The sequence below is a fragment of the Silurus meridionalis genome, chromosome 25 (genome assembly GCF_014805685.1).
Source record: "Silurus meridionalis isolate SWU-2019-XX chromosome 25, ASM1480568v1, whole genome shotgun sequence".
NCBI lineage: Eukaryota > Metazoa > Chordata > Actinopteri > Siluriformes > Siluridae > Silurus > Silurus meridionalis.
In genome coordinates, this window is record NC_060908.1 from 14,838,114 (window position 1) to 14,849,919 (window position 11,806).

Here is an 11,806-nt window from a genome sequence, read left to right on the forward strand (position 1 = left end):
GTGTTAAAACTGTATTTGTCTTCTAGTGTGTAATTTTGCTAAATCTTATATCGATCAAATGTGTAAAATTCGGGCAACACAAAACGATCTTCTTCTTTTTTTCACTGAACAAATATCCAAACACGCATGCGCAGAAACGTATCCTTTCTGCATGCAGCTCAGTGGTTCGCTCTTTTCACTTGTTTTTCTTCTTTCAAGTAAAGAAATCATTTGAGTTTATTTCCGTGCACAGAGAATCCGTATGTTGGGCTTCCTGTCTCAAAGCCCCAAAATACATAACCGTCACACTAAAGCCACAGGGGTCTGTGAGAAGACCAGTAAAGGTAAGAAAGGAACGTTCTACTAAAAGTTGCATTAATGTATAGACAATATATTCATTATATCAATATATTCTCTATTTCTCTAAAGGATTTGATTGAATTGAAATCAGAGATGGCTGCAGCATCCAACAGTAAGTAAAATATTAACATTTTAAGCCTCATGTTCCCATGATGGCTTATATCATTAATTAAGGAAAAAACATCTCTATCTGTACTCTTTATCTAACTATGTTTTTTAAAACATAGTACTTGTTATCTATTAACCAAATTTGAATCAGATGTTATGCCTAAAATACTGTAAAAAACTGTATTTATACATGTATTCACATGTTCATATGTTCAGGTCACTTTTAAGCCTGGACGTTTCATTGGCATTTTTATAGCAAAACAAGGTACAAGGTACACTTTAAGTACATCTCATGCGCATCTTGACATAGCAAATGGAACAGGAGTATTGTGACAAAATAGCAAGGGCGTCAAAGAGGAAGTTACAATGATGCAGCAGAAACTGTAGAAGCCTCACAGCTAGAGGTTCATAGTACTGAGATTGAATTATTGTCTGTCTGGAATTTGGCTTGTTTTCTACCAATTTCCGCATACTGTCTAATATCATGCAGGCAGGTGAATTGGCAGTGCTAAAATGTGTGAGTGAGTGTGTGAGTGCATCTATGCATGATGTTCTCTGATGGACAGGTGTAATGTCTTTGGTGAATTCTCCTCCCTTGTGCCCAGTGTTTACAGGGTCCTGAGTCTCCACATCCATCAGCAAGAAAAAGAGCTACTAAAGATAAAAGACTGGATTAAGAAATTGTTAATACTAAAAACCTTTTTTTCTACAAGCGAGTGTTTTTTTTTTTTTTTTTTTAATTAGCTCTTGATTTTATGTGCTAAAGGAGAAAACTGTATAGTAATAAAGTGCACTTTTTTAGATAGTTTTAACTTGTGAAGAAAAGTGGTGCCATGCATTAGTGTGTTACATTAAAAGAAGCATCAGGTTGCTTGAGAAAGTATTAAGAAATGCAAATTTTGCATTTCTTTCCAAAAACATGGACAGTGTGAGGCAAATAATCTTACTTCTAAGATTCCAATGTACTTATGTGATAATATTGTGCATAAAAGGTGAGTAAAAGATGTGATAAATTCAATTGTGTGTTACTTTATCACACAGACGAGTTAAAACTCATTTTGCACCAAGATAAACGGGTTCAGCTTGGCTCCACTGTCACGTTGTCCTGCTGTCTGTCTCCTGAAATCAGTGCTGCTGATATGGAGATCCGGTGGTTTAAGGGGACAGACTGTGTTTGCCTCTATAAGAGCAAAAAGATGACCGAGGGAAGAGGTTATAAAGGCAGAGTGAGTCTTCTCACTCCGGAGCTGGACAAAGGAAACATCAACTTACAGCTGAGAGAAAGTCGAGAATCGGATATAGGACATTACCTTTGTCACGTGACGGATGGAGTAAGAACGGGGAGGCTTGCAATAAGACTTTGGTGGCGTAAGTATCCCAGAACATTACTCTCCAACAGCACTTGTAAAAGGGCAAAGTTTGACAAAAACGATGGGCACTAATATAAAGTTGGGATAGCAGCACATAGGGGTGTGATGTGATATGGCCCACATACACTATATTTCCAAAAGTATTGGGTCACCTGGTCACAAGTACGGCATGTGATTTTTGAGCATTGTATTCCACATTTAGTCCCAATTCACTCTTATAATTCCCTCCACGATTCTGGAAAGATGTTCCACTAGATTTTGGATTGTGCTTATGGTTTGTGTTCATCAGCCACAAGGGTGTTACAAAAGGCAGGTACTGATGTAGGTGAGAAGGTGAGGAGACCTGGGGTGTTCACATTCATCCCAAAGGTGTTCAGTAGGGATGAGATCAGAGCTCTATAGCAGGCCACTCAAGATCTTCCGCTTAAACGCATGTAAACCAGATCTTCAAGGAGCTCACTTTGTGCACAGTGGCATTGCCATGCTGGAACAGGTTTGGGTTTCTAAATTTCAAGTGAATGCTAAATTTGATTATAGCGCATCTAACGACATCCTGTATAATTGAGTGGCTCAGCTTTGTGGTAACAGTTTGGAAAATAACCACATATAGCAGGAAAGATCATGTGACCCAATACTTTTGGAAATATAGTGTATATTTGGCAATAGAAACCGATCAGGCATAACATTATGACCACTGACAGGTGAAGTAAATTACACTGATTATCTCTTCATCATGGCACCTGTTAGTGGGTGGATATATTTATTAGGCAGCAAGTGAAAATTTTTTCCCCTTAAAGTTGATGTTAGAAGCAGGAAAAATGGGCAAGCATAAGGATTTGAGTGAATTTGACAAGGGCTAATTGTGATGTCTAGATGACTGGGTCTGAGCATCTCCGAACCTGCAGCTCTTGTGGGATGTTCCTGGTCTGCAGTGATCTGTATCTATCAAAATTGCTCCAAAGAAGGAACAGTGGTGAACCGACGACAGGGTTGTGGGCAGACGAGTCTCATTGATGCATGTGGGGAGTGAAGGCTGGTCCATGTGGTCCGATCCAACAGAGCTGCTGAAGAAGTTCATGCTGTTAATGCCCAAATGTTATGCCTGATAGATGTAGTCTAAGAAATAAAACACTTAAGGGTGATAGAGTAAAGTATCACAGGAGTGAAGATAATTACAAAAAAACAGTATGTTCTCAAGTGTTGTACAAACCCTGAATATTTCACTTGACTGGCAGAAAGTTCTGGAACTGGGGACTGCTTTGAACTATTATGTATATATGTGTGTGTGTGTGTGTGTGTGTGTGTGTGTGTGTGTTCTGTAACTCAGAAATTTGTCCTGCATTTTAAAAAAGGTCCTAGTTTATGTAGTGTTCTAGTTTTGCATCCTGTGTGCTGCTGAGTGTTTTGTAAAATGATACAGGTTGCCAGTTTAACTTCCTGTTTCACCTTTTTGTTTGCTGCAGTGTGTGGGGTACCTTCCTGTTTTTCTTATTTCAGTTTCACATATTAAAGCTGCTTTGCCTGTCACGGCACCACAATCCCACATTTACTAGTGATTTAGCACCATGTTTATGCAAACTTACAATATGCAATGGTCTGTTGGTTTTATTAAATCTTCCCCACTAGGTGTCACTGTTGTTCATTTTAAATTCATTTATTAGCAAACTGTGGTCCAGATGAGTCCTATGAAAGATTTTTTCCTATGATTGGGCAAAAAATAAATCTTGATTGAGGGCCAGTAGAGGTATATAGTAGAGGTGGGCATTTTTGCAGTTTAAAAAATAAAATAAATTATATTAAATGTTGAATTAGAAAGGAAAATTTGTGGCGATGGCAATGGTCATACATGACATAGCAAACTATATACATTATATGCATAAAACATGGCTTTCAGGTAAAAGAAATTATAAATATGTAATATGTGTAAACAGAGTCTATTATTTAGAGCAGTTGTTGGTCTGTTGGACTTAAATTCTCTTTATTGATCTCATGCAGATCCTCTCCAAAGCTTTAGCAGACTCTTTCAGGTAATTCTTATAGTTTGTATATGTTTATGTCAAATTCTGTATGCATTTCTTCTACTGCTCCTGATTTTTTTTTTTTTCTTGTGGCATATAAAATGTTTTATCATAAACATATCTTGCTAGTTTTTTGTTCTGTAGATAATCAGGTTCTTTCTTCTAGTGCGGTGTCATCCCTTATATTTACATCCAGCAGGTAGGCACATAAATATTTCAAACTGAAGTCTGTTATATAATGGAGAGTATAATCCTGCATCATCCTAAATTAATCAGTCTCACTGCTATTAGTAAGGATGATCGATAGATGGCAGCATTGTGCAAATTCTCATGTGCAGATAAATATATCTACAGCAACGAAATATAAAGGCTCTGGGTGTGCAGAATCTGATACATAAGTACAGTAAGTGTTTACTGCATATGGAAATTTTAAATTAGGAAACATTCAGGGTGTGTGTAATAGATGTAGATGTAAAAAATATGAGATATATAAATTTACACTATAGAATATGTATATGTATATGGGATATTGAATGTACATTGGCACCAAGATAATGCAAAGTGTATATACTGATGGTATACAGATATATAGAAGATAATCTATATGTGCTCTGACTTATCATATTTACTGGCAGTAAAACTGCAAAGCATCAATAAGCCATCAGTGTCCTTGCGGTGTAGTGTAGAGTTCAGTAGCATGATGGTTGTTGGATATAAATTATATAATATATTGCCATTATCTACTCTTATTTGTTTGCATTTGCAGTGGGGAAGAAAATGGACAGATGAGGAAAAAATGAAAATGGAAGAGTCTTCACTGCTGACTGGTGGGTTTTGTTATGTCACCACTCAAACTCCATTTCCCATCAGACACCACGGCTTTCAAACATGGCCGCCCTTAATCGCCAACTCCCAACACACACTTGCAAGTTCAGAATCATCCTCATACTGATCAGTTATACCTGTTTTTAGTTATATTCATCACAGCCACAGTTTAAAAAGACTCTCATTTGTTCAGCTCCATTTAGTTTGTTCTCTGTTGTTTATTCATTGTTAATGTTAATAACTACAGAATATAATATGGATGTTAAAAGCATCATGAAGGAACTCATAAAGAAGCAAAGCACACTAGAGAAAACCGAGGAGCAACTGAAAAACACAAAGCTGGACTTACAAAGAGCAACAGATGATCTGGAGAATATCACAGTTCCAGACCAATCAGGTTCCATGCCAAAAGTGGATCCCAGTGAGTGGCTTTTGACTATACATTATATAATGTTAATTAGAAAAAGCTAAAATATTATATGTACCTGAATCTAATTAAGTTGATTAACAGTCATTTAAGTTTTTTATTATTGTTTCTATTATCAGTGAGTGGAAAATTATCATGTTCAGATTCTCCACAATTGAGGCTGCTGCTGCTAGGGAGGACGGGGTCTGGGAAGACTGCAGCAAGAAACACCATCCTGGGCAAAGAGGAGAGAAACCAGGCTGAAACAGCTACACCTTCATCTACATCCACCCAGCAGAGTGAAAGCACACAGGCAGAGGTGGCTGGGAGAAAACTGACTGTGGTGGACACTCCTGACTGGTTCTCTCCTGGACTCTCTCTGGAAATATTAAAGCAAGATGTAGAACTCTGCGTTCATCTCTCTGCTCCCGGACCCCACGCCTTCCTCCTGGTAATACCTGTAAAGCAGCCTACAGGAGAGGAAAGGGGGATGCTGGAGAAAATAGAGGAGGTTTTTGGAGAGAAATGTTGGGAAATGGCCATCCTCCTTTTTACTGTCTTTGATGAAGCTCAGAAGAAGACCATTGAGGAGTTTGTTCAATCAGGAAACCAAGAAGTCCAAAAACTTATGGAGAAATGTGGGAACAGGTTTTACTGTCTCAACATTAAGGACAGTGGAGATGGTTCTCAGATCTCAGAGCTGCTGGTAAAGGTAGAGAAGATGGTGTCAGAAAATGAAGGGAGATTCCACAGTAGGGAGATTTTTCTGGATACAGAATCTGAGATTGAAAAAATGCTCCAGTGGGCTAAGGATAAGAAGGTAGCGAATGAAGAAAGGGAAATGAAGGTGAAGTTGGAGCAGGAGGTCCAGAATTCTCAAAGAAAAATTGAAGGAATGATCCAGGAGCACGAGGAAGATATCAAGCAGCTCAACAGTCAAATAGCCGAACTGGAAGAGAAAATAAAAGAAGAAATGGATGAAATGAAAAAAGAGGAACTGAAAGGAGAACTGGAAGGAGAAATGCAAAGGAAGACAAAGATTGAGAATATAGTTATGATACTGAATGAAAAGATAGAATGGGAGAAGAGAAAGATGGAGGACAGTCTCAGGAAAATGGTGGAGGAAATCAAAAAGGCCTACGAAGAAGAGGCTGCAATGGAAGCAGAGAGAAACCTTATGAAGATAATGCTTCCTGAAATCCAGAGGCATTTTTTGACCTCCAAAGTAAAGATGGAGGAAGATTTTAGAGGACAAATGGAAGAGAAGGATAGAGAACTGGAGTTACTGAAACAGACTCTGATGAAGCTTAGAGAAGAGGCAAAACAATCCACTTTGCGGAACGAGGGTCAAGAGGTCTCTGGAGAAGTTGTCCCTCAAAACCAGTGTAGAAAACGTATTGGGAGCATCTAAATACTGAGAATTTACCCAAAAAAATCTATAATTGATTCTTACAAAATTTTCTGGAGAGAAATAAATCTACTCTTGTCTGTGTCACAGACCTGGCAACCGGACTCATACAATAGTGCTGCAAATGATTTTGTTGGATTAAATAGGAATTACAGAAGAAAAGCCATTAGGGTGTTTATGCAACTCATGTCAAGTCAAGTCAAGTTTATTTAAATCTTTGAGTATTTGAGTTTATTGTCTCAATGCAGCTTTACAGAATTTAAGAGTTGAACAATGTGTGTTTATCCCTGATGAGCAGCCATGGCGACTGTGGCGAGGAAAAACCTCCTTAGATGTTGTGAGGGAGAAACCTTGAGAGGAACCAGACTCAAACGGGAAACCCATCCTCATTTGAGTGACATCAAGAGTGTGATTATAGTCTTCAAACAATACAGAACACTGGAGAATGAGAACTAACATGAGCACTGGAACATAAGATTATGAGTAATGATCTTTCTACAGTCTTCTACAGTCTTTTGAGGTTATGGAACCATAATTTAATGTGATGGATCATGTAATCCTTAAAAATTACTACTTTTCCCTGTTGTTTATGGTCATGAATTGTATAATAAGCCTTTGTGCAATGCTGTATAACAGTGCATCAGTGGCAGTCCGATAAATGTTATAGAGAAACATGACGAGGCAATATTGTGATGATCACACTATAATCTTTATATGAGTTATTACAACCAAAAACACAAACAGTTATGACTAATAATTGTATTTAATAAATGTATGCGCCAAACATATATGGAAGACACGTGTAAATAAACTTTCACAGGCTCCAATGTTTAAGCAAAATGCTGAAGACACCTATTTTCTTCAGTACACACACACACACACACACACACACACACACACACACACACACACACACACACACACACACACATATATATATAACACAGTATTACTTAGGTATGTCATTTAACATTTAGGTATGTTATAAAATATAAAATACAATATTACTTAGGTATGTTTTTGTGCTGCTTTTTCACACACCCATCCTTCACCCATCTTGGTGTCAGGGGTCTCACCAAAGAAGTCACAGTCATATGCATCATCATTATCATCATCATCATCATCGACACCATCGATATGAAAATCCTGAAAAGAGATTTGATCCCAGTTATTAACATGCTGTATTATTTATATTTTATCTGAATATATTATATACACAGGACTGGTGGAATGTTCCCATTTTTTGTATGACAAATATTAATTAGGGAACAAAAGTTCATGTAATCATGCCGATTGCTCAAAATCGCATTTTTAAATACTGATTGTTTTTTATAATAAAAATGTCTCTTTGTAACTTTTAAACTTCAAACTGCAATATATAATTTCAGATTAAAATTTTATTGGTTGCATACTTAACCATTAACAGTATAAATTCTCTGTTATTTATTCATTTATTTTTTGTACTTTTTTATGTAAAACATATGTAAAGTTTATTTTGCAATCTGAAACCAATATTCAATTAAGTTCAGTTTAATTGTATTTGTAGATTTGTAGAGAGCTTTTAATAATGAACATTGTCCAAAAGCAGTTTATGAGGAAACAGTTTCAGTAACATTTTCAGTAGAAGTTGCTAGTGTCAGCACATTAAATATAAGGTTTCAGACGGAGGAAAATCTTTAGGACTCAGGGATTTATGCTTTGGGGTTAGTCAGTAACATGACAAACTGTATTTGTATGTATTATTAAAGGCTGGTAAGAGACCTAAACATTCATTATAGCAGCACACCAAGTCATGTTTCATTCTATTACATTCGCTGTAAATCCAGCTGGTATATGATGCAGCAATCGTGATGTAAAATACTGAAAATAGCGACGTGATAAGGGTATAGTAGTTACCTCATGGATTAAAAAACCATCTCCAGAGCTATCTTCTGATATTCTTTTGGGCTGGTCCTTTTTCACTAGCATGCGCTTTCCATTGATCTGTAACAGCAGCCAGTCCTACACACACACACACACACACACACATTCAGGAGACCAATGAAACAGAATTAGGACATGACCCGTACAATCTTTCACAGTTTTACAGTTTTTCTGTACACCTACTGTATGTACAGACACTGACAGATTTCTTTTTTTTTTTTGAAAGAAGGCATAAACAGGACGTTTTTACTATCATGCAGTGGAAACTCTGGGAAAGTTCATTAACAGCAACACTATTCTGTACACACCAACAGTGTGCCCAATGTTCTTGCTGGAACAGTGCAAACCAATTGTTAAAGTAAATAAAGTGTTATTTGGGAGCTATTGTTGTTGAAGCTGGGTATGCTAGTTCCCTTAGCTTACCCAGTCGGATTAGATAGCGTAGCAAAGTATTTGTTTTTCCTGCAGCCCCATGGTGTCCAGTAGAGTGAACATAAAACAAACCTTTTCTAGATTACTCCAAGCTTAAATCTAAATTTTTCAAGATTTGATTAATTGAAAGATTCAAATGGGTAAAACTGAACTTCTCACCACAAGAGATGTTTTTGCAGATACACACTTGTATGCATGTTTTAAGCAGCTATCTATAGGCTCGAAGTGAGTGATCGAAACAAAAAAGCAGATGTTGTGGCTTGTGGTTCTAGAAGCTTCACTGAACATCAAAAGCATTAACACAAACTACATTCTTAAGAAAACTATTAAAGGCTTCACAGGCTTTGTTCAACTCTGTTACAGTAAATGCCTACAGTTTGTGTGTGTGTGTGTGTGTGTGTGTGTGTGTGTGTGTGTGTGTGTGTGTGTGTACCTTGTTGAATGTTGTAACAGTTGCGAGATTGGCCGTCCTTTCTGCACAAAAACGTTTAGCTATCTCACACTGTCCCTGGTTACTCCAGAACAAATAGAATGTTTCATCATGGAGATACCAGCTCTCTGGAAGATCACAGAAAATATCATATGATGTTTTCTGTTTTACATGTACTGTACGATCCAAAATATGTGGAAACCTGACACATCACACCCATATGTTTAAAAAACATTTATGTACAGGTATGATACTCATACACTAAATGGACAATAGATTGACAACACCTGAACATCCCATTCCACATTTAGTCCCCATTTGCTGTTATAATAGCCTTCACTCTTCTGGGAAGATGTTCGCCTAAATTTTGGAGTGTGCTTGTGGAGTTTTCTAATTATTCAGTAATATGGGTGTTAGTAACGTCGGCTACTGATGTTGTATGAGGAGGCCTGGGGTGCACTAGAATCCCCCACCACCAGCTGTTAAAAAAAGTAATGAAAAAACTCAGTAATGAACTACTTTTTTACTTTTACTTCAGTAAATTTTTATACTCGTAACTTGATCTTACGCAAAATGTCATTGAAATAGCAGTACTTTTATTAAGTACAATATTTTATTACTTTTTCCACCTCTGTTTATCAGCCACAATAAAGTAACTTTATGGTTCATATGCACAGTGAGAAATAATTGGAAATGTACCTTTGGTAGACTTTTGGTAGTTCATCATTTCTGCCCCAGTTTGTTTTGAGTGGTGGTCTAAAAAAAATTACATTTGTTTATTACAACTATATTGCAATGCCATTATTTGTTTTTTTTATCAGTTTAGTGCTTCAGATTTTTGTATGTTGTTAGATTGGAAATCTTTAAGACCCTAAAAAATATGGTTACTACCGCTACCTATATATATATATATATATATATATATATATATATATATATATATATATATATATATATATATATATATATATATATATTCTGTATGGTGCAGTGGTTGTTCGTGACAAAATTAAGTTTCATTCATCGTTTTTGTCACACAAACTAAACATAGAAACAATTAAGGCACCAAAAAGGGCAAAAAAATGGGTTTCTGCCACTGATGAAAGTTAAAGACACTGCAATGCACCAAGGCAAGAAGATGCATAGGTTAAGCTCAGTGATAAAACAATCAAGATTTTAAACATCATAGAATTCATCAGTACATTATAGAATACATTTTTTGTTCATTCTGTTTAATCTGTTTATAATCAGTTGCTTTACTACAACCAGAGTGCACTGTGTACTTTAATCTCCCCGCTCAAAACCCACTCCAACCACTAACCACTGAAACATGACAACATATATATTAAATATATTTTAGTTAAAGCTGTCGTTAAATAACAAACCTGACTAAATGAATAAAAAAAATTCATTGTTGTTAGTTATTTTATCTACAGATCCGAAATTTTGCTCAAATAAAGATTACATATATTTATGTTTATATTTGTCTAAATTACATTCTCACTTTTAATCTGAAGAATGGTATTTTTCTCTCTTGGATGTAAATTTGCTTATAACCTTTCACAGCAATGCACACATTTACCAGATAAAGTGAACAAAACTCACAGTTCATCCCAGTGACTGAAAGATTGGCGGTCAGTAAGACAATGATTATGGTGAAAAGTAGAACTTTTATCTTCTGCCCTAGATTTGAAAGGCAATTAAAATGATATACAAATGAAATTACATTTACAAAAAAATACAAAATTAACCAGAAATCATTCCAGTTTCTGGTCTACTTCCACAAGTATAAAGTCACACGAAGACATCTTTCATTCAAGAATCCATTGGTTTGTTCACTTATCTTTACATTTAGTCACCCTTTTCTTACCTGAACTTTTTCTTGCAGGTGCTGTATGTGGGGTCTGCAGACATTGGTATATGTCCTCAGTTTTTGCTTGTTCATCTGAATTATCATACACATTCATTGACACAGCACTTCTCTGTTGCAGTTCCATTGTCTAAAAAATACTCACGACATGACCAGACAAAAAAGGAACCCAGATACTTCAATGAAGGCTGGAGATGTTTTACTTAGTGATGAAGTGCAACCTTATATACATGTTTCAAAGATCACGCATACACCCACACAGCACAATGTCTAAACCACACTTCCTTCTACATGTAGTTTCTCTTCCCAAACTACATGAAAGTTGCATTTTTTCATTTTTTATAGATTTTTACTTAAACAACTAAAACCAAAAACCCATACATTAAATGTTTAAGGGTTATATATAAAACATATTAAATGTTTTGTGAACTGGGTGTAAATTATGAAAAAACTAGTGTAGGTTTTTGATGTTCTTTGTCTGCCTGGAAAGAAACACCAATACCTGATGGTAAAACAAAAAAGAAATAGAGGAAAGCAAATTTTAAACTTAATGTTAGGATACCAAGATACACATTATGCCTCAAAAATTCATATATGAAGTTTAATTTTCTTGCCTACATTTTTACTAAAGGCCATCAATAGAGCTTCTACTGCAGTTGGTGCACTTAGAGTCAAAC

General features: G+C 36.1%; 2 protein-coding genes across 5 annotated transcripts; one reads left to right on the forward strand and one right to left on the reverse strand.

Moving 5' to 3' along the window:
* Positions 1-56: 56 nt before the first annotated feature.
* Positions 57-6,782, forward strand: LOC124379145 (immune-associated nucleotide-binding protein 12-like). Of its 4 annotated transcripts, none has more exons than XM_046839274.1 (8): positions 57-323; positions 409-451; positions 1,489-1,815; positions 3,813-3,844; positions 4,002-4,034; positions 4,602-4,662; positions 4,908-5,081; positions 5,231-6,782. In XM_046839274.1, the coding sequence occupies exons 2-8, from the start codon at positions 433-435 to the stop codon at positions 6,475-6,477; spliced, it is 1,893 nt and encodes a 630-aa protein (XP_046695230.1). In that variant the 5' UTR covers positions 57-323; positions 409-432; the 3' UTR covers positions 6,478-6,782. The 4 variants fall into 4 exon arrangements, with proteins under 4 accessions (XP_046695230.1, XP_046695229.1, XP_046695231.1 ...); XM_046839273.1 differs by having other exon boundaries at positions 96-323; positions 5,207-6,782; XM_046839275.1 differs by having other exon boundaries at positions 96-323; positions 1,577-1,815; positions 5,207-6,782.
* A 106-nt stretch (positions 6,783-6,888) lies between these two features.
* LOC124379185 lies at positions 6,889-11,339 on the reverse strand. Its single transcript, XM_046839340.1, has 6 exons — positions 11,130-11,339; positions 10,865-10,942; positions 9,959-10,015; positions 9,263-9,387; positions 8,371-8,475; positions 6,889-7,620 (listed from the first exon to the last, which is right to left on the reverse strand). The coding sequence occupies exons 1-6, from the start codon at positions 11,254-11,256 to the stop codon at positions 7,483-7,485; spliced, it is 630 nt and encodes a 209-aa protein (XP_046695296.1). The 5' UTR covers positions 11,257-11,339; the 3' UTR covers positions 6,889-7,482.
* Between the last annotated feature and the right edge of the window lie 467 nt (positions 11,340-11,806).